Here is a 25791-nt window from a genome sequence, read left to right on the forward strand (position 1 = left end):
CTGGGAGTTAAGGGTTGGGAAGGGAAGGACTCATTTAACATAACCCAACCTGTTCTAAGTATTAGAGCTTCACAGATTAACACAGATGTCTTCTTTTACAATGTAATATCTTCTAAAGAAAATTATCAGAGAAATTTCCAGCATCAGTAGAGAAACCTGGAATGGGAGATCTGCTTCCCAAAATAATACAACAGGGGCCCTGGGTGTCTTCCTCTCTGAGCCTGGTGGCCCCATAGACCCCAGGGCATGTGTGCTCTCTCAAGAAACCCCCTGCAGCCCAATAGGGTGGCACATACCTGTAATCCCAGTACTCTGGGGGGGCTGAGACAGGAGGATTCCAAGTTCAAACCCAGCCTGGGCAATTAGGGACTTAGCAAGAACCTGTCTCAAAATAAAAAATAAAAGGGCCAGGAATATAGCTTAGTGGCGCCATGCCTACCTGGCAAGCACAAGGTCCTGGGTTTGATCCCTGGTACCAAAAAAAAAAAAGGGCTGGGCCGGGGATTTAGCTCAGTGGTTCTGCCACCTGCCTCGAAAGCGGAAGGACCCGAGTTCAATCCCTGGTACCAAAAAAATAAAAAATAAAAAAATGTTTTAAAAAGGGCTTGGAATGTAGCTCTGTGGGAAGGCTCTGTGTTTGATCTCCATACCTCCCCGTTCTGTCCACACAAAAGAAGGGCTCCTTATTTCCTACAGGAAATAAGGGTACTCATCCCCAGAAAGGTATTATTTACTGTGCCTTTTATGCAGTTTTGTGGGTTAATCTCAAAGATAAGCAAGTTTTGATTGTTTTAAATGCTTACTAACACATAAAAATAAAAGTGCATACTTATTCTTGGGTTTCAGCAAGTACTGTGATGAAAGGATGCTTAACACATAATATAATTTTTTTATTTTTTTATTTTTTTGGTACCAGGGATCAAACTCAGGTCCTTGCGCTTGCGAGGGAGGCAGCAGAACCACTCAGCTAAATCGCCGGCCCCACATAATATAATTTTTAATGTCATTTTTCCTTGTTATCTCTATCCAAATGCTTCTGCTCTACAAAAAAAAAAAAGAAGAAGAGGACCGGGGATTCGGCTCAGTGGTTCCAGTGCCTGCCTTACAAGTGCAAGGTCCTGAGTTCGATCCCTGGTACCAAAAACAAAAAAAGAAGAAAAAAACCTCAAAACCCTGTTAAGTAATCAAAACTTCTTGCAATTGTGCTTTTGTGTGATGACAGACCATGAACTAGAACTGTCAGTAGATACTAGTACTACACATGCAGAGGAACAGGAGCTAACTGCAGCACTAACTGGCCCGGTGCTGCCCACATCTGCTGCTGAAAGGAGTGGAAGGAAGGGTGCCCGGCTGGTTTCCAGGGCTGACCTCTGTAAAACCAACGGCCAGTGGGGGACACGGCCCTCCTCACAGGGCAGTGGGATAACTAGTTGCATGAAGTACATCTGAGGAAGGATATAAGAAATTTAAAAACAGACAAGGAAATCCAGGTTTTTAAACTACTTTTAAAGAAACTGCAGCTTCAAGCCTTTCCCCTTCCAGAAAATGCATTCAAAATAATTCCTAAAGGTCTTAAAGGCCCAGTAAGCCTCTAAATCAGGCTCCGGATTTGTTCTTTTTGCCTGTACAGTGTGCTTCCTCTACCTTCATGGAAGAAGCAGTGTGACAGGGCAGTAGATCTCAACTTCTTTTTTTTTTTTTTTTTGGTACCGGGGATCGAACTCAGGTCCTTGTGCCTGCATAGCAGGCGTCAAAACCACTGAGCTAAATCTCTGGCCCTCAACTTCTAACACATGAGAAGGGTCGCATCTGCCACTGGCTGCCAAGTGGGGATCTGACAGACAATGGGGTAACCCTCCTGGATCACCCATCCTGAAGACCCCTCAAGGGCCATAAATATACCCTACTCTAGCACTAAGGCGCCACTCTCTAAAGCGCTCACACTCGATTTTTTGAGTACCTTTTAATTTCTACTTAATAAAATCTCAAACCCCCCAAACACTCTCTGTTCAAGGTGAATTAACTTCCTCATCTGAGCCTCAGGAACGTTCTCAGACACAGCCCTGTGACATTTTCTCTTGGCGAGCAAGGTGGGAGGTAAAAGAAACATCAGCATTGACTGGTAAGTGTGCCGCAGGCTTTTCATGTTCTTCTTCCATACCATCCTCAACCCTTTGCACTCTGAAGCATAATCTTTTTTTTTTTTCTGCCTCCTTTTTCCCTCTTCCTGTCTATAAACTTCTGCAGCCTTACATTGTTTTGGTTTTGTTTTCAGTAACTAGAAGCTTCAAGTCCCCCAGAAAATAAGTATTCGCTGGGGATTTAGCTCAGTGGTTCTGGCGCCTGCTGCGCAAACGCAAGGTCCTGAGTTCGATCCCTGATACTAAAAAAAAAAAAAAAAAAAGAAAAGAAGTATTCATACTGACAAGGAAGCAGTCTCCTTAAATCATCTACATGTGTGAGTCCTAAACACTTTAGGTAAAAGAAGAATCTCTAAACTGTTCCTTTAATCCTCTCCCACCCCCTCCACAAGAAAGCCTCCATCCCCTTACGGCCCCTTCTTGCCCACTCTAGGCTTTCATCTGTCTGAAAACTCAAACCTTTTAATTTTTGCTGATATTATCAGAGAAGAGTTGGAGGGTAAAAGAAATCAATGCTTCTGTGATGCTAGCTTGTATTCTTATGACGATTTTGGCCTCCACTTTTTTTTGGGGGGGGGTACCAGGGATCCAAGTCGGGACCTTGCGCTTGTGAGGCAGGCAGCGGAACCACTGAGCTAAATCCCCGCCCTGTTTTGTTTTGTTTTTTGGTACTGGGAATCGAGCTCAGGACCTGGCACTTGTCAGGCAGACGTCGTGCCGCTGAGCTACACCCCCAGCCCTGGCCTCGAGTTTATATCCCTGTCTAAAATGGTATGTTATTCATTACAGTTGCTAAGTGACATTTCCAGACTTCTTTTTTTTTGGTACCGGGGATCGAACTCCGGACCTTGCGCTTGCGAGGCAGGTGCCAGAACCACTGATCTAAATCCCTGGCCCTTCTCCAGACTTTTTAAACCCTCACAACTGACAGCAAAAGACGAGCCACAGAGGGTTGGATTAACATATATCTTTCTTTAACTTAGTCTTAAATACTCAGCAGAAAACTGTAACCCAAAAAATAGATATATAAAACAAAAATTGGGGGGCTGCGTGCGCAGCTCCTCAGGGTAAAACCGGCAGTGCTGGGTGCTTTGTGATAGCGTCTGCATGCCCGAGTGGCAGGCGATGGGGGAACGACAGAAGACGAGCCCTGTGGATGTGGGGAAGTCAAACAACAGCATGATGATCATATTAGTGCCCCTCAAAGAGGAAAGACGGGCCATGGACATAATGGTGATGGGAAGCTTAAAGATCGTACCTTGCGGTTCCGGCTACTGAAGCACACGTGGCTCAGCGCTGCTGCCTTCCTCAATGAGTTGCCCAGAATTTTGCATGATCTTTGTTACTTCGTAGTAGACTTAAGTGGCCAGACAAGGATGCGCTGTTTTGGTTTGTTTTCTTCTTTTTGTTCTTTTGGTCAATGGAGTCTTCAAGGAAATGGATGGAAAGTCTCGCGATTCTTTGCGAGCCCTCACCAGGACATTCATCGCTGCTCCTACCAGCAATTTAGGGCTGTGCACAGTAAATGATCTATTTGTGTGGAATGCCAGCCTTGAGGATCCAAAGAGCCTTGGCCATGCCTGCTCCCGCGCTGTCCTGCCCGTGCCCACCCTCTAGGAAACGCTGCAGACATTCTCCACCCAGTCTGGAATGAACCTCCAGGACGACTGATATTATCCAGGTCGCCCAGGCGTTCGCTCATCTCAAGGCCAAGGGCGAGCTCCCAGAAGTAGCATTTATGAAGTGACTGCGTTGTGTAGCCCCTGTAATTAGCCCTTGGATGGGCCAACACAGCCACCCTGCCACTATGATGAGAAAGCGCCATGTTCCTCACTGCCTCCTGGAACACTTCCGGGGTGCTGAGACTTCCGGAGGCCGAGTCGCAGTGCCGGAAGCCAACCTGAAGGACCTAGGTACTTTGTAACCTTCGGTGCTGGGTGTACCAGCATCCCTGTACTTTTTAATATAAAGCATGACATTATGTTTTTAAATAAATAAATAATAATAAAAATTTTAGAGAGCTGAGCCGAGGCAAGGCAAGTGTCTTGCTACGTGGCCCAGGCTGGCCTCAAACTTCTGATCTTCCTGCTTCAGCTTCCTGAGTAGCTGGGATTCCAGAAATTGACCTGTTGAGAAACGTTATACAAATACTGGGAAAAACCTGCTCTTCTACACAAAGGGTAGGACAATGTCACAAGTTAAAAACTCTTACTCCTTTGATGCTCCCTCGGACTTCATCAATTTTACATCTTTGGATTACGAAGAAGATACAGAAAATGTAGATTCATGGTTTGAGGAGAAGGCCAATTTAGAGAATAAGTTTCTTGGGAAAAATGGGACAGGAGAGCTTTTTCAAAACAAAACTTCCTTGAGAAAAGCAAATCTTCAGCAAGCTAATCTCACACCTTTGTGACCAGTTGAGAACACTTACTACAAAGAGGCAGAAAAAGTAAATCTTATGGAACATTCTAATTCATCAAATGCTTGTTGCACCCTGGAAGTTGAGGGAACCAAATCAAGAAATACTCCAGCCCAGCCTCAGAGGATATCTCTTAGACTCTCTGCCCAGAAGAATATGGAGAAGAAAGAAAAACACCATGTTCAAATGAAAGCAAAGAGATGTGCCACTCCTGTAATCAGTGAAATTCCACCTTCCAAGAAAATGAAAATTTCTCAAAACAGAAAGGATCCAGAGGAAGAGGAAGAGGGCAGTGCTCAAGATACTTTCAAAAGGAATAAATTTTCCCCAAAGAAAGCCAAGGGCAGACATACTACACCTCATGTACCAACTATAAAGCAGAAGGTTCTCAAAAGTACTGAGGAGCAAGAGTTGGAAAAGAGCATGAAAATGCAGCAGGAGGTGGTAGAAATGCGGAAAAAGAACGAAGAGTTCAAGAAACTTGCTCTTGCAGGAGCAGGGCAACCTGTGAAGAAATCAGCGAGCCAGGTAACCAAAGTAGTTGACTTCCACTTCTGCACGGATGAGCGAATCAAACAGCATCCTAAGAACCAGGAGGAATATAAGGAAGTGAACTTTACAGCTGAATTGTGAAAGCATCCTCCCTCTCCTGCTTGAGTGGCTAAGGGATGTACTATTATTAAGCCTTTCAACTTGTCCCAAGGAAAGAAGAGAACATTTGACGAGGCTGCTTCTGCGTATGTGTCTCTGGCACAGCAGGTTGAGGCGTTCCATAAACGAACCCCTAACAGATATCATTTGAGGAGCAAGAAGGAAGATATTAGCCTTTTATCTTCCAAATCTTCTGTAACCAGGATGTCCACAGAGCCACAGAGCCCTGTACTGCAAACCAAATTCCGAGCGAGGCCTGTGACCTGCAAAAGTACAGTGGAACGGGAGGCTGAAGAGCTTGAGAAACTGCAGCAAATACAAATTCAAAGCTGAAGAGCTTGAGAAACTGCAGCAAATACAAATTCAAAGCACGAGAAGTTGATTCCAGAATTCTTGAAGGTGGGCCCATCTTGCCCAAGAGACCACCTGTGAAACCACCCACTCAGCCTATTGGATTTGATTTGGAAATTGAAAAAAGAATCCAGGAGCGAGAGTCAAAGAAGAAGTCAGAGAATGAACACTTTGAATTTCATTCCAGACCTTGCCCTACTAAGATCTTGGAAGATGTTGTGGGTGTTCCTGAAAAGAAAGTACTTCCAATCACCGTTCCCAAGTCTCCAGCCTTTGCACTGAAGAACAGAATCCGATTACCCACCAAAGAGGATGAGGAAGAGGATGAACCAACAGTGATAAGAGCTCAGCCTATGCCACATTATGGGGTGCCTTTTAAGCCCCATATCCCAGAGGCAAGAACTGTAGAAATATGCCCTTTCTCCTTTGATTCTCGGGACAAAGAACGCCAGTTACAGAAGGAGAAGAAAATAAAAGAATTGCAGAAAGGAGAGGTACCTAAGTTTAAGGCACTTCCCTTGCCTCATTTTGATAGCATTAATCTGCCAGAGAAGGTCAAGAATGTGACCCAGACTGAGCCATTTGCATTGGAGACTGACAAAAGAGGTGCTAGGAAGCCTGAGACATGGAAGCACCAGCTAGAGGAAGAACTGAAACAGCAGAAAGAAGCAACTAGTTTCAAGGCTCATCCAAACACTGTCATCTTCCAGGAGCCCTTTGTTCCCAAGAAAGAGAAAAATTCAGTTGCTGAGGACCTTTCTGGTTCTCTAGTTCAGGAACCTCTTCAGTTGGCCACTGAGAAGAGAGCCAAGGAGTGACAGGAGCTGAAAAGGAGAATAGCTGAGGCGGAAGTCCAGAAAGCCCAGCAGCTGGAGGAGGCCAGAGAGCAGGAGGAAGAACAGAAGGAGGAGCTGGCCAGGCTACTGGTGCACAAGGCAAATCCAGTACGCAAGTACCAGGCTGTGGAGATAAAGTCAAGCGACCAGCCTCTGACTGTGCCTGTCTCTCCTAAATTCTCCACTCAGTTCCACTGCTGAACTAAGCCGTGAGCTCCAGATACTGCCTGGCAGCAGGAGCTGCTCATTACGTCACACCAGGCATGGACAGAACTCTTTTCTCCAGACTCACCAACCCATGTACCGACAACTGTGGGGCCAGTTCTGTGGAGAAGTGTTTTCATACATTTTAAGGCTAAAATGAGACTCAACTAACTCATGTATGCCTTGATGAGACTTCTAGTGGTTTCCTTTAGACATCAGTTTACCCTTAATTAGAATTTCAAGTCTCTGTGTCAGCACAGTGCAATTTCTTTTTCCCTTTATCCCTTCCCTTTTATATATATATTTTTTTTAATCAGAAAATAAAGATAGTTAAATCTTGAGGTAGGATGTAAGTCATGGTTTAAATGAGGAACAGTCAGTATATCAGATTCTTTCCTCTTCTCTGTACAAAATGAGTTTATAATTAAGAGCCTTATGCCATGAGAGTGGAGAACCTCAATCACTGTGCCAGTGAAGAAGACCACATGGCCTCCTGCAGACACACAGCAGCCACTTGGCAAGCTTCTAGCAGAGCTGCTGTTAAGGCCCATTCCCGCCTTGGTGCTGAATACATTTTAGGACCGGGCCAGGAATAAATGTATTTTGTCTTTCTCCTCCCTGGTTTTGTTACTTGGTGTTTTAAAATTTAAGCACCTTTTGAGGTCACATCATATTGGGGAAGTGAGTGATTTGAAATGTGGCTCCAGGATCTTTCCAAAACTCAGGCTCTATCCTTAAAGGAAAGTGCTTTGTAACTTTTTTCTATCCATGGCAGAATATTACTCCATACTTTGTTAACTCGCTTCCAGTAACCACCTAATCATGTGTGTTATACCTTCACATAGATTGTGCCTTCTTCCCTAGATGAGTTTTTTTCTCATCCTTATAAGATTCAGCTCAAGCAAAATATATTTTAGAATTCTTTCCTTAACCATCTGACCTAAGATAAGGATGGTCACTTCCTTTGTGCCTTCCAAGTGTTTCTTGTATGAAATATTTCTAGAGCAATTGTCTCCTGAGTTGCTTATAGTTCTTCACAAAATAATAGAGATATGTCGGTTCCTTGAAGACAAGAATTATTGTAGTCCTCTGTATTTCTTGTGATTGGCACATAATTTGTTTAGGTCTATGCTAAGTAATACATTTTCTTTTGACTTTCAAAAAAAAAAATTTTAAAACTAGGTTACATATAAAAAGGGGGGGTCCACCAATCACCCTCACTGGAGGAAAGATAGCCTATTTAATAAATGGTGTTGGAAAAACTGGATTTCAACCTCCCAGAGATTAAAACTAGACCCATATCTATCACCATGCACTAAACTAAGATCAAAGTGGAATAAAGATCTAAATATTAAGACAGAAACACTAAACTTGCTGGAAGATAAGTTAGGTAGAACTCTTGAAGACACTGGCATAGGAAAAGACTTTATGAACAAAGCCTCAGTACCACGGAAACTAGCACAAAGAATCAACAACTGGGATCTCATCTTATTAAAAAGCTTCTGTACTGCAAGAGAAACCACCAACAGAACTAAGAGACAACCTACAATGTGGGAAAAAAATTTTAGCAGCAGTACCTTAGACAAAGGACTACTATCTAGAATATATAAAGAACTGAAAAAAATCAGACCCCTCAAATTTAAAGACCCAATTCAAAAATGGGCATCTGAAATGAACAGACATTTCTCAAAGAAGTACAAGCAGAAAATAAGCATATGAAAAAATGTTCAACATCACTGGTCATTCGAGAGATGCAGATGAAAACAACACTGAGATTCCACCTCACCCCGGAAAGAATGGCTGCTATCAAGTAATCAACCAATAAATGCCGATGGGGCTGTGGGGAGAAAAGAACCCTTCTCCATGGTTGGTGGAGTGCAGACTGGTGCAACCACTGTGGAAATCAGTATGGAGATACCTGAAAGAACTAGGGCTAGAGGTCCCATTTGACCCAGCTATTCCCCTGCTGGGTAGCTTCCCAAAAGAATTAGAAGAATCATACCACAGAGATATATATATGCACCCATGTTTATAGCAGCACAGTTTGTAATAGCTAGAGCTTGGAAACAGCCCAAGTGCCCATCAACTGGAAACTGGATAAAGAAGATGTGATTTTTTTAAATAAAATGGAGTACTACTCAGCCATAAAGAACGAGAAACTAGAGTCACTTATAGCTGAATGGATGCATATTGAGGCCATACTCTTAAGTGAAATAAATAGGACACACATGTGTAAATACCAAATAGTTTCTCTAGTGTGAGAAACTGAAAGCGTAAATAAGGTTTAAAAGGATTAATAATGAATAATTGATACTTTGAAATGGGAAAAGGTCCAAAGGGGTAGGGGTGGTGGGAGGGGGTGGGGAAACGAAAAATTATGAGAAAAGAAAAAAAAATGGAAACAAATTCTATGTAAATAGGAAAGGGTGCACAGGTAATGGGGGAGAAAAATGAAAACCAAGATATATCATGTACAGGTACAAGCACCCAATGATAAATGTGAACGTATTGTATACCTAAAATGTACCAATAAAAGAATTTAAGCAAAAAATAAAAATAAAAGTAAATAAAAAGGGGGCTCCATATCCTGCACCAGCCCCTGCCAATGATCTCCAGCTGACCTATAACTTATACATTTGATCCCAGTCTTACTACCCCTTCCAAAATATGCCCTTAAGGCCCAGGGATTTAGCTCAGTGGTTTCACTGCCTGCCTCACAAGCATAAGGTCCCAAGTTCAATCCCCAGTTTAAAAAAAAAAAAAAAAAAAGTTATCCCAAATGCTACTGACTTCTAGCAGTTACTAAAGCCACAATAACTACTTTTAGTTTCTGTCCACTACTTGTTTATCATGACTATAAAATAAAGCTTAAGCATCAATAACTTGCTAATGTCCTTACTCTCTATCAAAAGATGATGTTTCTAGTATCAGAAATGAAAGAACAGGGTGGGGATATAGCTCTCAGGAATAGTGTGCTTGCCTAGCATGCATGAGACCTGGGGTTTGAGTCCCAATACCATTCAGGAAAAAAAAAAAGGAACCAAAGGATATACTATAGATCTGTAAACATTAAAAGCATAATTAGCTCAGTGGCACTGTACCTTCCTGGCAAGCGCAAGGTCCTGAGTTCAATCCTGGGTAATGAAAACAAAACAAAACACTACAACTAACTCTAGATCTCTATATTCAACAACTTAGATGAAACAGACTAATCGTTGTACAATACAAATAACCAAAGTTCAATGAAGACAAAGACACCTGAACAGGCCTATATTATACTAAGAACATTGAATTTATAGTTAACAACTATCCAAAAAATAGAAAACTGTAAGCCCAGATGACTTTAATGATGAATTCTACCAAATACTTAGGGAAGAAATATCAGTTCTATATAATCTCTTCCAGAAAACGGAAGAGAACAACATTTTGAAACTCATTTTATTTGCCCATTTGTACCAGACAACAAAATCAGATATCTTTAAAAAAAAATCACTTCTTTAAAACATTGTCTTTATGTGTTTCTATCTGTAGAGTTAGCCATTCCTTTTACATGAAATAATGGGAACTGGTATATTTCTTCCCTTGCACTTTTCTAGTTTGTTTCTTTGGGACTATACCAACCCTTATAAGTTCAATTTTTTTTTTTCCAATACTCGGGATCAAACTGAGGGCCTTGCACTTGCCAGGCAGGCATGATGCAACTGAGCTTAATCCCCGGCATAAGTTCAATTTATATGATACCTGTCAACTTAGATTTCCATTTGATTCAAGCCACTTTTGTTCCTCAGGTCCCTTCATCACTTTGGAGTCACTGCATTGCAAACTATTTCATGAATGTTTTAATTGGTCTGATTTTATTAGCCACTCTTAAAATTATAAGGAATGCCCCCAATATTATCTTTCCCTGTGTGGAAAATATAGTCGCTTTCAAAGAGAAACAAGAGGGCATTAAAGTAAACTACCTTCTAATTAGGAATGTGTGACTTTCATTAACTGTTTTCACTGTTAGCTGTAGCTGTTCTGTAAAACTGAACATGTTGATGCCAGGGATGTAGCTCAGTGGCACCACAACTGCCTGGCAAGCACAAGGTCCTGAGTTCAATCCCCGGTAACAGAAAAACAACAACAAAAAAGGTTCTTTCAAAACTAAACATGTTGAGCTGGGTGTGGTGCCACATGCCTGTAATCCCAGCACTGGGGAGGCTGAGGAAGGAGGATTGCTGTTATTTCTAGTTCGAGGCCAGCCTGGGCTACATAGTGAGTTCAGGGCCAGCATGAACTACAAAGGGAGACCCTGCCTCAAAAAAACAAAGAAAGGGCTGGGAATTTAGCTCAGTGGCACCGTGCCTGCCTCATAAGCACAAGGTCCTGAGTTCGATCCCTGGTACTGGGGAAAAAAACCAAACCGAACATGTCCTTTTTATGCAAATGATATTTGTTAATCTAACTTTTATAATATAGTTTATGCAAATCCTTTCAAAGATGGCATTATCTAACCTTTACAGTATGAACAATGTGTGTCTAGGTTACTGTTTATAAAGAGAAGAGACTTGTAATTAAATCAAAATATATAGTAGATTCTAAGTGACCATTATATATTACTTTTAAAATTCTAGGGGCCGGGGATTTAGCTCAGTGGTTTCGCCACCTGCTGGGCAAGCCCAAGGACCCGAGTTCGATATCCAGTACCAAAATAAAAAAAATTTTAAAAATAAAAATAAAAAAAATAAAATTCTAAAGAGTGAAACAGGGCCAGGAATTCAGCTCAGTGGTTTTGCCGCCTGCTGCGCAAGCGCAAGGACCCGAGTTCTATCCCCGATACCAAAAAAAAAAAAAAAAAAGAGTGAAACAGGTTCAGTTATAAGAAGATGCTTGAAAAACAAAGTATCCATTGCAGTGGCTCTAAGTTTTCTTTCATCATTTAATCAATCAGTCATTTTGGATGAATGACATACTTCAATTTTATACTGCTTCCACTTTATTTTGCACAGACATTTAATTAATTATTCCTATGATTTGAAGGGGAACCCTTCTGAATATAGCTTTCAGTGCAGACTAAACAGTTTGTCATGGCAATAAATAATTATGTATTTAAGAAAAAACAAAAATAAACAAAAGATGATGTTTTTTCAAAAAATAAAATCTAATATTCCTATGTCTCCTTAGGATCAATCAGGATGAAACTTTCTGTCCCCAGCTTGACAAGATCAATGGCCCTCCTCAGGCTAAAGCAGTTACATGAAGACAAACTGCCAGGTCTCCCATACCGCTTAAAAATAAGGTATCAAAGTCTCAGGTAGAAATGAGGTAGGATAGAAGAAATTAAAAACAAAAAAGGTAAAAAGGAGACAAGGATATTGAGAGGTTTTTTGTTGTTTTTTTTTGGTACTGGGGATCAAACTTGGGTCCTTGCACTTGCGCAGCAGGCAGTGAAAGCACTGTGCTAAATCTCTGGCCCGATATTGAGATTTTTTAAATTATACTTTTAGTCAGGTGTGGTGGCACATTCCTGTAATCCCAGCACTTGGGAGGCTGAGGCAGGAGGATCGCTACATAGCCATCCTGGGCTACATAGTGAGTTCAAGGCCAGCCTGAACTACATAGTGAGAACTTGTCTAAAAAAAAATATATATATTAATTTTTAAAAATTGTACTTTTTTTTTTGTACCGGGGATCGAACTCAGGTCCTTGTGCTTGTGCAGCAGGTGGCGAAACCACTGAGCTAAACCCCCAGCCCAAAAATTGTACTTTTAAGAAGAACTGCATGCAACCACTGTGGAAATCAGTATGGAGATACCTCAAAGAACTAGGACTGGAAGTCCCATTTGACCCAGCTCTTCCCCTGCTGGGTGGGTATCTTCCCCAAAGAATTAAGAGAATCATACCACAGTGATATATGTGCACCCATGTTCATAGCAGCACAATTTGTAAGAGCTAAAACTTGGAAACAGCCCAAATACCCATCAACTGGAGACTGGATAAAGAAAATGTGGTTTTTTAATAAAATGGAGTACTACTGAGCCATAAAAAATGAGAAATTAGAGACATTTATAGCTAAATGGATGCACATTGAGGCAATACTCTTATGTGAAATAAATAGAACACACATGTATAAATACCGAATAGTTTGTCTAGTGTGAGAAACTGAAAGTGTAAATAAGGACTAAAAGGTATAATAGATAATGTGAAATAGGAAGCAAAGGGGCAAAGGGGAAGGGGAAGGGGAAGTGGGAGGGGTAGGGGAAAGGAAAAAAGGGACTGGAATTAATATGAGAAAATGGAAAAATGGAAACAAAATCTTTGTAAATAGGGAGGGATGGAGGGGTTGAAGGGAGAGCTGGGCAAGAGTGAAAAATAAGAACCAAGAGAGCATGCAAGTGCAAGGACCGGAGTTCGATCTCCGGTACCAAAAAAAAAAAAAAAGAACCAAGAGAGACTATGAAAAGGTGCAAACTTCCAATGCTGAATGTCATTATATTGTATACCTAAAATGTACCAATGATTAGAATGAATAATCGATAATGTAAAATAGGAAGAAAAGGTCCAAAGGGGTAGGGGTAGTGGGAGGGGCAGGGGAAAGGAAAGAAGGGAAAGGAAAAATGTTGAGAAATTGAAAAAATGGAAATAAAGTCTTTGTAAATGGGGAAGGGTGGAGGGCGTGAAGGGAGGGCTAGGAATGGGGAAAAAATAAGAACCAAGATGCACCATGTAAAGGTACAATTCCCAATGAGAAATGTAATTGTGTTGTATACCTACAGTGTACCAATAAAAGAATTCAAGTAAAAAAAAAAAAAAGAACTGCAGCTTCAAAACACAATTACTCAAACCAGGTGTGGTGGCGCATTCTTGTAATCCCAGCACTTAGGAGGCAAAGCCAGGAGGATCACTGTGAGATTGAGGCCAGCCTGGGCTCCACAGGGAGTTCAAAGCTAACCTATACTACAAAGCCAGACCTGTCTCAAAAAAACAAAAAATAAGAAAGTTACTCAAGCCTTTTTCCCTCCCAGGAAATGCACTCAAAAAACTTCCTATAGGTCTTAAAGACACATAAAACTTTTCCTTTGCCCCTGACAAACTAGACTGAGAAACCTTTTCCACAATGACAGTCTAAGCAAGCATTCTAGGTGTAGGGTGGATTGAACTCCTCCCCTCGGGTTGGGGACCCCTCAGACCAGTCCTGTAACACATTCACCTCACAATCCAAGCCCTCCATAAGAATGACAGTTCTAGAGTTTTCTAGCCTCGGTGTTTAACTTTTAAATCCTTATGGGCCAACAGTGTTGAGATTCAATACTACATGGCCCAGCTGCCATTAGCTCTTTTTTTTTTTTTTTTTTTTTTTTTTGGTACCGGGGATCAAACTCAGAACCTTGCACTTGCGAGGCAGGTGGCTGAACCACTAAGCTAAATCCCCGGAACTTCCATTAGTGCTTAACAAAGATCAAAAGGACAAGAGTCCTGCAGAAGGGAGCTAACCACATCAAGGCTTGCTTATCTTCCGTCTCTAGTCTCTACATTTGTCAGCACTTGAATTTCTGTTTCCACATCTGCCAGGCCTACAGCCAGTGGGCAATGAGGATAAAAATCAAATATTTAATTTCCTTGGAACCAGCTAAATTCTATCTTGGCCTCCCTATGTCAAGAAATTAAAATACACAGAACTAACATGCAATTTCATTTCTTCATTATCAGAATACACTCAAAGCCAAGTAAAACAATATTCCTCTCCTGTGTGCCGTGAAGAAATAGCCTTTGACATTTTAAGGCTTCCTGTCATTTCCATCCCTGCTAATATAAGTTGACTTTTCATAAGCAAAAACCCAGACAAAGGAGGTGGGGAGAAGAGAACCTCAAACCACTGGTTTTCAGAAAACTGTAATCCCTCTCAATCACAAAACAAACCTGTTACATAAACACGATGAGCCAAAGAACTAATTTGTGCAATATGTTCCTTGTTTACTGGGATGCTGGAATGCATGCTGAATTTTTAGCAAGGGCGGTGTTGGAAAGGAAGTACTGCACTCAAAATTCAACATCGTTCTTCTCTCCAGTGTCATTACAAAAGCCTGGTGGAAGCTGCTCTTTGAAGCAGGAGAGAGTACAGAATTTGGGGAAGCAGCCTCCAACTCCGGACCAGAAGGTTCCTGCCCAAGCATTACAAAACATTTCTCCCAGAACATTAAGTGGTAAGTGCTTGTTTTCCTCAAACTGACACAAAGCAAGCTGACCTGATGAGAATTCCTACAGATAAGTTTTTTGGGGGGTTTTCTGTGTGGTTTTTTTTTTGGTACTGGGGATTGGACTCAGGACCTTGAGTTTACAAGGCAGGCACAGTGCCACTGAGCTAAACTCCTGCCCACAGATAAGTTATTTACAAAACTATTTTCAGTAACTATCAGCTGGCAGGAAAAAAAAAAAAAAAAAACCAACAGATCTAGTCAATGCTGTCTGAAAATTCACATTTTTTGGTCTCATTCAAAAGGGTTTAGCTCCGCATCAGCCGCAGCTGTGGATTGAATCCTAAAATGTTAAAAACCAGAAAATAACAGGTCTAGGGTGGAAGCGTACAAAGAAATGTCAGTAATTTTCTGTTTGTTACCTGGATAACAGCTCATAATTTGGATTTCAAGTATGATTCAGAAATAGTCAAATATTAGTGGAGGAAATCTCACTGTAGCAAAAAGACGTGTAATGAGATTCAGAAAAGCAAACCAACATTGACTTATTTAGTTCAGAAAATAGGAAAAACTTCCTACACTGTCTAACCACCTTGTCCCCCGCCGCCCACCCCTTCCAAAGTCGGTTTTATATTTCTTTTGTTCTCGCTAAATTTCTGAAAAATTTCTTATCATTGCCCTTTAGAATAACTGGCAGCTGAGTGGTACAAAACATTCTCTTGTCTTGAACTTTTAGGGGAAAATATGTCCCTTTCCCGTCCTACCTTATGCCTGAGTGTTGGGGCTTGGATCCACGTGGCGCTGCCGCATTGCTTGAGGCATGTGGAGCGCTGGGTAGGCCACATCGCGTGGCTGGGACTCCGCGTGGTCACACGGTGCACGCGCAGCGGGGCGTGGGCGTCTGGAGGGACTGGGGGGGGGGGGGACAAGGCAAGAGTGATAGCAAGAGAAATGGTGCATGGTATTCACCTCACCTGTATGGAGACACAGCGCCACGGGACAGGAGCTGATGGGAACTGGTGACCCAATCAGCCGTTTCTAGGAAATGAAATAGCAAAGTGGGCAGGTGCAGTGGGGCGCAGTTGAGCGCAGTGCTGTACCTGTAAGCCTCGCAAGGCTAAGGCAGGAAGATCCCTAGGTTTGAGGCCATCCTGGGCTACATAGCGAGACCCTATCTCAAAAAAGCAAAATAGGGCCGGGGATTTAGCTCAGTGGTTTCACTGCCTGCTGCGCAAGCACAAGGACCAGAGTTCAATCCCTGGTACCAAAAAAAAAAAAACCAAAAAAGCAAAATAAACAAGCCGAAGATTCTTATCGTATGTGTGTACATGACACTTGATAAAAATGTTGCTCTGGTTTGTTTCCTGTGCTATTCAACAATACTGGGCAAATTAGTGACTTAGTGTGAAACCTTGTCTCAAAGAATAAACAGGTAAAAAAATAAATAATTAATTTTAAAAAATTTTAAAGGTGCTAGGAATGTAGCTCAGTGCAAAAGCCCCAAGTTCAATTCCCAGTGGTAACCCACCACCACCACCAAAAAGAAAAAAGAAACAAAAAAAGACATCCAGAGTTACTCCTCCGGAATGTCAATGTTGCATTTCTTTTTACGTAAAAACAAAAAATTATTTAATGATCCATGGTCAATCAGTCACCTACCATAGTAACTGAAGGAGTCTGATATAGTTCCTCCATTACAAATGAGTTACACACAATCAGATACAATGTTCAACAGAACTTTCAAATTGTAGCTGGCACTACAAGGAATTGGTCCTGGCCATGAGGGGGGCATCTCAGCTCAGTATGGAGAGCCTATGTGCATAGGAGCAGAAGGAAGGCTCTGAACTCGACAGACCCAGAGTCCAGCCGGGTCCGTACCACTTCTGACAACTGCCCGCCCTCTCCTAGCTTCATGCAAATAGTACCAGGGAGAGCACACGGGTCCCTGGGAAGAGCCACAAGGGGTCCTCCAAGGGAGAGGAGGCAGAGTGCGGATGTGGCGGCGCCTGGTGGAGGTGGCAGTGACGGCAGGGACGTGGCGGGGTGGGACAGGGTGCAGGTGCTCTGGACTTCTCAGGCTGTGTCCACGCTGCGTCCCACGAGTCCCGTGTCCCCTGTGTCCTCTGGCTCCTAGCACCCACACAGCGCTCACTGAGCACCTGATATCTCATTTCCTATCGTTTCGATCGATCAATCCATTGCACTGCCGGACGGACAGAGCGCTGGAAAAGCCTCTGCCTGCAGCGGTAAGGACGGATCCTGCGTCTCACCCCTCCCAGCGTCCTCTCCAAGGTGGTTCTCCAGTGCAGCTTCCTGGAAAGGAATTTCCTGGGCTAAAGTTCTTCCGGAAGCTCCCTGTTCTGCATGGCATTCATTCCCCGGATCATGTGCTACAACCTTTCTTCCCCTGCCTTCTTCTAAGGTCGTTCTGTTCTCCTTGTGGTCCACTTTTTCTCTTGGGAGCGTCTCAGTCCATTCCAACTCTGTCCCTTGGAAACTTCACCCTTCACTAAGGTCCTAGGACATTTGTTTTCTTACTGCCTGGCAAAATGCTGAACTACAGGGACCCTTCCGGGGCTCCTAAACTATCTGCGAATAAATCCACCTGTGGAGTGGCTCAGAGCAAAAAGCAACAAAATCTCAGATATTTGGGTCTGTTTATCTCACTTGCTATGAGGCAGTCGAAAAACAGCTTTAAATGAGTCAGCCCTCCCTCAGACGGGTCAGGCTTTAAACCACATCTTCAGAGACATGTTTCTAGGGCCTAGCATGTAGCTCAGTGTTGCTGCACCTGCCTCTCAAGTGCAAGGTCCTTAGTTTGATTCCCACTTCCAAAAAAAATAAAAATAAAAAGACAGAGAAACACATTTCCAAACACCACTTCCAGCTCTCTCCTGCATTTTTCCTTGGGTCTCATCCCTGAAAAGCTAAGGCATGGTATGGGGACCAAAGGCCAGGTAGACCTTGGGGATTCGGAGGAATTCAGGAAGAGAAATAAGATCTTTCTGAGTTGTGCTTAAATTTTTTTTTTTTTTTTTAAACAAGATAGAGGGCCGGGGATTTAGCTCAGTGGTTTTGCCACCTGCTGTGCAAGCGCAAAGACCTGAGCTCGATCCCCGGTACCAAAAAAACAACAAAAAAAAGATAGAGCACTGATGTCCTTTCTTAGAGAAATCATATGCTCTCCTCCAATGAAGTAAACGTCAGATGCCTTTAGCTGCTCCTGATCTCAAGGAAGAAAAACCCTACACACTGAAAGATGCACCTGTAATTGACACTGATACCAGTGTGAAATCTTTTTGTTCCTCTCAGTACTGGGAATTGAACCCAGAACGTTTGCATTGGCCCTGAGCTACATCACCAGCACTTTTTTTTCCCTTTCATTTTGTGAGATCTTCTGGCTAAATTGTTAAAAGCCCAGCCTAGGGTTGAACTTGCAATCCTCCTGCCTCAGCCTCCCAGTGTGCTTGGGTTACAGATGTGAGGCCCACAAACCAGTACGGAGTAACCAGCTACCTTGGTCGAGAAGTTAACACTACCTTGTTTTCTACTGCACCAGTGCGGTGGATTTTAATCGTTAATCTCAGGATCTGCCATTTTCCAAGCCTCTTAAAATAGTCGGGAGCCTGGTGTGGTGGTACACACATGCAATCCCACCACTTGAGAGGCTGAAGCAGGAGGATCACTGTGAGTTTGAGGCCACCCTGGGCTACTTAGTAAGTTCAAGACTACCCTGAATTGTATAGTAAGATACTGTCTCAAAAAGCAAACAAAGAAAACAACAACAACAATAATACCTAACCCAGTAGGGGGTCTCTGAGAGCTCCTTACAGCTTCCTTCTCAGTTCACTGCTACCCCAAATCTGTCACAAGAGATCTGTTCAGGAATGGAGACAGCAAAATTCATCTTGCCCATAACAGCCTCCTCTCCATCACTTGCTTTTTTATTTTTGGTACCAGGGATCGAACTGGGGTCCTTGCGCTTTCGAGGCAGGCGGTGGAACCACTGAGCTAAATCCCTGGCCCTTCTCCATCACAATTCTGACCCCCAGTGACTTTGCTGACTTCCCCGAGTTCCTCTTCACCCATCAAATTAGCACCCATTCCAGCAAGGGTTTAAATTAACTCCCAGACAAATTCCTCTTTGTTGGCAATGCATTCCGATACAGGATGGATGAGGCCTATGCTGCTCTGTAAGGTGGACTGAGATCTTTCATGCACTACAAGGAGGAGGATGCCCTTGCCTGACCAAAACCAGGATGAATACACCCTGAAGCTGGCTGGCAAGAACTTTCAAACAAGCCTGCAGGACCCCCAGTTTCCACATTTACTTCATCCTTGAATGTGCAAATCACTACCTCATACCATACTTTTCCTTGTTGCAAGAGAGCCTTGCTTCAAACAGGGTCTCTGTTATAGGCCACAGTGGCACACCTGTGAAATTCCGGCACTCTGGAGGCTGAGGCAGGAAGATGGCACATTGGAACCCAGCATGCGTAATTTAGCAGATTAGCAAGCTCGGTCTCAAGAGTTAAAAAATTAAAAAGGTGGGCTGGGGATTTAGCTTAGTGGTTTCGCCACCTGCTGCGCAAGTGCAAGGACCCGAGTTCAATCCCCTGTACCAAAAAAAATTTTAAAAGCCTGGACATGTAGCTCAATAGTAAAGTATTTCTTTAGTATACCTAAGGTCCTGTGTTCAATTCACAGCACCGCATTAGTAAAAAAGTAATACCTAAACCAGTTAAAAAGAGGAAGGGTCTCTGTGCTCCAAAGCCACCCATAAGTGCCCAGCACTCTCCCTCCTGGATGACACCTGCCAAAAAGAAAGGTCAGGGCACAGCAGGGCAGTGGAGGCAAAGGGTGAGCAGATCCATGGGGTTCTCAGCTAAATCTGCTGCTACAAAAAGGACGTGAAGCCATCCCCCTCCCCGAAAACAAGGCAAATGAACGACAGAAGTGCACACAATGGAAAGCACTTGCCTGGCACCTGTGAGAGCCTCAGTTCAATCCCCGGTGGGGGCGGGGTGGGGAGAAGGGGGAAGGAGGAGAGAGGAGGGGAGAGACCAGGCTACAGTGCCTAACCAAAAAAACAGACATTTCTCTGCCGAGAATAAAAACTAAAAACGAGGAGACTGCGGCCTCTGATGAAGGTGGAGAGAAAGAAGCCAGGGCAACAAATACCAAGTACGCCTGACCTCTTTCCCTGCTGGTACAAATCAGAGGAACATTTGCATCAAGGGTTTTGTTCACTTACAACGGGTAGCTAGCTCTGGTAACATCTTTAAGATGAAGGGGATGCTACCTCATTTCATTCAGATTTTCAAGTGTAAATGCTCTCCCTCTCTCCCAACCCTGGCACCTGAGGGTTCAACCCAGGGAGCTCAACCACCAGGCAACATCCCCAGTCCCTTCTATTTTATTTTTTTAAATCTTTATTTTGAGACAGGGTCTTGTTGAGTTGCTCAGGCTGATCTCCAGCTCACTGTCCCTTCTGCCTTAACCCCTGGAATGCCGAGCTGACAGGTGTGTGTTGCTGTGTTCTGCTGCAGACATACTTTTTCAAAAAAAAAAAAGAATCATAATTTTGGTACAATCAGAAAATAGTGGGATATTAAATTAGGGGCACTCTGACTGTCTCGGGGGTCTGCTTACCAAGCCAGGCTATAGTGTGGAGCTGAAACGTGGTTGTGGTTTTCAAATCCTAAGCTATGAAGCTGTAGTGAAGGGTTACACTTTATATGGTGGTGGCATTTATTTTCCACATAAGTAGACCTAGTCATACCAGAAGAAGGGCTTAGTCACCCTTGATATACGTGCAGTTTAACCTCCTCCCGGGCCCTCAGGTGGTCGATCTGGACACCACCTTACATGGCTTCCTCCTGGACACCTCTCCTCTATGGGACAGCTGGACAGGACCCACTCACTGGCCCATGGACCCCTACAGCCCCGGGCCAGGGCAGACAGCCCAAGGTGACCAACTCTCAGTCCCGGGTGCCCACAGGACTAGTGCCCCTCCGCTTGCTGGAAATCCACTGGCTGCAGCAGTCCCCGGAACCTGCTTCCTGGGTGATGTCCTGGGCCCAATCACCTAGGAGTCCCTCAGGCTCTTTCCTGAGCCCTCCAGCTGGTTGAGCCCTGTGTCCCAGACAGCACCCTCTCCCTGCCTGCCCTGGGGGCCTTGCTCCCCTCTGCTCCCTGGGAGCTGTGATTGGGACCCTCCTATCCCTTCCTGTGCTTTCTCAGGTGCCTGCTGTGTCCCTCACACCTGACCACATGCTGCAGGCTCGCCCTGCTCCTGGTCAGGTCTCCTAGACCGGGGCTTCCTAGGAATAACTGGACTGAAGACGGACACGCGCCCCAGGACGTCTCCAGTACAGATGGACCCGAACCTGACAGTCAAGTTAGAACCGTGACTTTAGGACAGTGGCAAAGCCATAGGGACTGAGTGGAGACCGGGGCTCGTTTGTAGTTTTCAGCTTTTCCTGGGCGTGCTGGCATAAAGTTTCCATTAAATATCTCATTAGGAGACCCAATGTCCTAAGCATCTTATATCTGAGTGATTAAAAAAGACTCTTTCCCGTATTCTTGTATGAAATAATCAGACGCACATGTTTAGATACCGCGTTGTTTCTCTCGTGTAAGGAACCAAAAGAGGAAGTACTAAAATGCATAACAGAGATTGGAAAATGGGAAGGAAATGTTCAAATGGGAAGGGGAGCAAGGGAGGTGGGAGGGAAAAATGAAGGAAGGGACAAGAAAAAATGAAAATAGAAGGAAAGGATACAGGAAAGAATGAAAAACACATAAAAAGCATTTATCGCTGAAGGCTGGGCAGAGCACAGTGGAGCACAACTATGATCCCACAGCCCTTCAGGAGTCTGAGGGAGGAGAACAAGAAGTTGGAATCCAGTCTTGGCAACCTAGTGACTTACACAGACCTCACTTCAAACTAAAAAATTTAAAAAGGATTGGGGTTGTAGCTCAGTAGAGAGGCCCTAGGATTAATCACTACTGCAAAAAAAAAAAAAAAAAAAAAAAGGTAAATTTACATTATATCTAGATTTGCTTCTAAACATAAAAACATGGAAACTCAGTGGGAAAGCAAATTAAGATTGGACAAGAACGGGCCGGAGATTTAGCTCAGTGGTTCCACGGTCTGCCTCAAAAGCAAAAGGTCCCAAGTTTGATCCTCAGTACCAAAAAAAAAAGATTGGACAAGAATTGGTAAATTTTAGGTGAGCGTGGGACAAACAAACAGGTTTCATTGTTTCGTTCTATTTTTCTATGTTCATTTTTTTTTTATTAAAGGTTTGAAAAATATCTTGCAGTTATGTCCTTTATCTCTAAAAAATAAAATAACATTTTATTCAAAAAAGAATTGAAGGTCTGGGGATTTAGCTCAGTGGTTCCGGCGTCTGCCTCGCAAATGGAAGGACCCGAGTTCAATCTCCGGTACCAAAAAAAAAGAAGAAAGAAAACAAAAAACAATTGGATAGGGCTGGGGATTTAGCTCAGTGGTTCTGCCGCCTGCCTCGCAAGCGCAAGGACCCGAGTTCGATCCCCGGTCCAAAAAAAAAAAGAAAAATTATGGTTGGTCATTACACCATACTCTGACACTAAAAATATAACAGAAAAAAATTCGTGGTTTTTTTTTTTTTTTAACACCAGGAGTCGAACTCAGGTCCTAAGACTTGTCAGGCATCGGCTTAGCCCCTGCCCTACATCCCCGCCCCATCTTCTGTGTCTCCATCTTCCCCACCTTCCATCTGGAGCCATGCTTTGGTTATGTCCAACCAGCAACTGTACCGTTCTCCAGCCACCGCTTTTACTACAAATTAACTGAATTCTGATCTCTCTGTCCACCGCAGCCCCCAGCCCAGGCGCCAGCCTAGGTCCTGTGTCATGTGCACGCATGCCCGCGTGTCCATCCGTGTCCACCCCACAGGCCCCCAGTCTGAATGGCTCACCTGCCAGGTGCCCGGTGCCAGTCCGGACGGATACGCGACGGAGGACTGATGCACGCGGCATGCTGCGCGGCAAGGAGGCGCTCAGTGCCCCGGTGGCGAGCGATACAGGGCTCGGGATGTCGCCAGCCATTAGTAACAGGGTATTTATGGCGCCAAACTTCCTTCTCAGGCAAGAGGGGCGCGCTGGTGGTGGGGGGAGGGTGTATGGCCCAGACAATCTTTGGCCCTTAGAGAGTTAAGTCTCCCTCCTCTAGAGGAGGGGCTTGAATACTGATGACTGTTGGACAGGCAGGCAGCAGGGCAAGGCGCCACACGCCTGGAATTCCAGCAACTGGGAGGCTGAGTCAGGAGTATCACAAATTCGAGCCCAGCCTGGGGTACAGAGAGAGCCATCTCTCAAAATTAAAAATAAATAAATAAGAGACGTGTCCGGGACACCGTGCAGCCCGGGTGCGAGCAGCCTGCCCTGCGACCCGACCAGACCTGCATAAGCAGAGACAATGACAGAAGTAACTTAGGGCCAGGGATTTAGCTCAGTGGTTCCGTCTCCTGCCTCGCAAGCGCAAGGAGCTGAGTTCGGTCCCTGGTACAAAAAAAAAGAACAAAGACAAGCGTGTACACGATCACCTCCGCGGAAGGGGTGCCCAGGGTGCTAGAATTAATTATCCGTGTGCAACATCTCGTCCGCCAGTAAAAGCGTTTCACAACTATCGAAATTTATATTTGTTGACCAGGTCATTGTACAGGACACTAACGGGCGGGCGCAGGTGAAGAGCCAGAAGGGAGTGAAGTGTAGGCCCAGGTCAAGGAGGTGGGAAGAGAGTCCCTGCAGCTGCCTGCTCTCTCTGGCTGCCACCTTCCAGGCGCCTCTTCCAGTTCTGAGTTCCGAGTTCCTTAGCCAGAAGCTCCCCTGAAGGGTTTCACTTCTCTGATTCCCTCACCCCTCTTCCTCCCTTCTCCTTTACACCCAATCAAATTTACCAAATCAAGCCAGGCAGAGTGCCCTCTAATCCCAGTACTTAGGAGGATGAGGCGGGAGGATAGAAAGAGTTCAGCTCATGCCGCTACTGTCAGTACTTACTGAACCAAATCTGTTTTTAAAACTTTAATATTGTCTTGCTGGTTCTTTTTTTATTGTTGGTAGTTGATGTTCTATTTTGTTTAAAGTAGGATCTCGCTCTATAGCCCAGTCTTGCCTCAAAATTGGTATCTAGCTCCTGCTGGCCTTGAACTCAAAGTCCCCCTGCCTCAGCCTTCCCAGGCAAGGAGTGCAGGTGCACCACCTAGGCCACTGCACACAGCCACCACGCGGGTGTCTCTGACAGTCACCTGCTGGTTCCCACTCAGAACCAGCACAAGCCTAGGCATCTCCCAGCACCCACACAGCGCTCACTGAGCACCTGATATCTCATTTCCTATCGTTTCGATCGATCAATCCATTGCACTGCCGGATGGACAGAGCGCTGGAAAAGCCTCTGCCTGCAGCGGTAAGGACGGATCCTGCGTCTCACCCCTCCCAGCGTCCTCTCCAAGGTGGTTCTCCAGTGCAGCTTCCTGGAAAGGAATTTCCTGGGCTAAAGTTCTTCCGGAAGCTCCCTGTTCTGCATGGCATTCATTCCCCGGATCATGTGCTACACCCTTTCTTCCCCTGCCTTCTTCTAAGGTCGTTCTGTTCTCCTTGTGGTCCACTTTTTCTCTTGGGAGCATCTCAGTCCATTCCAACTCTGTCCCTTGGAAACTTCACCCTTCACTAAGGTCCTAGGACATTTGTTTTCTTTCTGCCTGGCAAAATGCTGAACTACAGGGGACCCTTCCGGGGCTCCTAAACTATCTGCGAATAAATCCACCTGTGGAGTGGCTCAGAGCAAAAAGCAACAAAATCTCGGATATTCAGGTCTGTTTATCTCACTTGCTATGAGGCAGTCGAAAAACAGCTTTAAATGAGTCAGCCCTCCCTCAGACAGGTCACATCTTTAAACCACATCTTCAGAGGCATGTTTCTAAACCCCACTCCCAGCTCTCTCCTGCATTTTCCTTTTGGTCACAGCCCTGAAAAATTAAGCCACAGTACCCCGACCAAAGTCCAGCAGACCTTTTCCTTTCTGAAGACTTTCAAGAAGCCAGGGGCAATGAATGAAAAGTGCTTCTCTCCTCTTTCCCTGCTGGTACAAATCAGAGGAACATTTTCATCAAGGGTTTTGTTCACTTACAACGGGTAGCTAGCTCCGGTAACATTTTTAAGATGAAGGGGATGCTGTCTCATTCAGATTTTCAAGTATAAATGCTCTCCCCCAACCCTGGTACCAGAGGATTGAACCTAGGGCTTTCAACCACCAACCTTTTTATTTTTCATTTTGAGAAAGGGTTTTTCTTGCTGAGTTGCTCAGGCTGATCTCAAGCTCACTGTCCCTTCTGCCTTAACCTCTGGAATGCCGAGCTGACAGGTGTGTTATTGTGTTCTGCTGCAGACATGCTTTATTTATTCATTTATTTATTGGGGTTTGTTTTTTTCCTCTGGTACCAAGAATCAACCTCAGGACCTCATGCTTGCGAGGCAGACACAGCACCACTGAGCTAAATTCCTGGCCAGACATGCTTTTTTAAAAAACAGTCATCATTTAGTACATATCCCTGTCTGTATCTCTTTCCCAAGATAAAGAAGAAAAGAAAGGGGATTTGGCTTATCTGTCCGTGAGTGTCTCCTTTCTAATTATGCAGGCCGAACTCTGAAGAGCTAGCGGAAAGTTCAGATTCTGTGTCTTCTAAAGATTCACAGCTGTTTTGGTCACTACGCTGTTTATCCCTCTTTTGCAGATGTTACATTTTATGAAATGTGACTCACCAGGGTGGGTCTTGTATCTTAGACAGGGAAGAAATCCCTGAAGACAGAGTGATTATGTACGTTGGCTTTACTCACAACCTGATATATTTAAATAAAATATTTCTTGGGAAAGAAAAAAGGCAGCAAGATTTTGCCATGCTGAAATGAAGCAGAAAGTGCACTAAACTCAGAGTCTTTCCTGTGGTAGGAATAAGGGAGGGAGT

The 25791-nt window shown here is 44.1% G+C and overlaps 2 protein-coding genes and 1 long non-coding RNA gene across 3 annotated transcripts in view; 2 read left to right on the forward strand and 1 right to left on the reverse strand.

Moving 5' to 3' along the window:
* Nucleotides 1-4255, reverse strand: part of LOC147829375 (uncharacterized) — a 26515-nt gene extending 22260 nt beyond the window's left edge. Inside the window, exon 1 of the long non-coding RNA XR_015449199.1 lies at nt 3400-4255. This is a non-coding gene — a long non-coding RNA (uncharacterized LOC147829375). The remainder of the gene's footprint in view (nt 1-3399) is intronic.
* Nucleotides 1-25791, forward strand: part of Cmklr2 (chemerin chemokine-like receptor 2) — a 59422-nt gene that overhangs the window by 1276 nt on the left and 32355 nt on the right. Inside the window, exons 2-3 of the mRNA XM_004851156.3 lie at nt 2015-2122; nt 14654-14788. The gene's annotated coding sequence lies outside the window, so the exon portion shown is untranslated. The remainder of the gene's footprint in view (nt 1-2014; nt 2123-14653; nt 14789-25791) is intronic.
* LOC101716387 (targeting protein for Xklp2-like) lies at nt 4191-8815 on the forward strand. Its single transcript, XM_013074463.3, is given in 2 exon segments — nt 4191-5522; nt 5564-8815. Coding segments are annotated over 2 exon segments (2229 nt in total). The 5' UTR covers nt 4191-4329; the 3' UTR covers nt 6600-8815.

This window comes from Heterocephalus glaber, unplaced genomic scaffold (genome assembly GCF_053883595.1).
Source record: "Heterocephalus glaber isolate CG9 unplaced genomic scaffold, H.glaber_assembly_v1.0 deba00000621, whole genome shotgun sequence".
Classification (NCBI taxonomy): Eukaryota; Metazoa; Chordata; class Mammalia; order Rodentia; family Bathyergidae; genus Heterocephalus; species Heterocephalus glaber.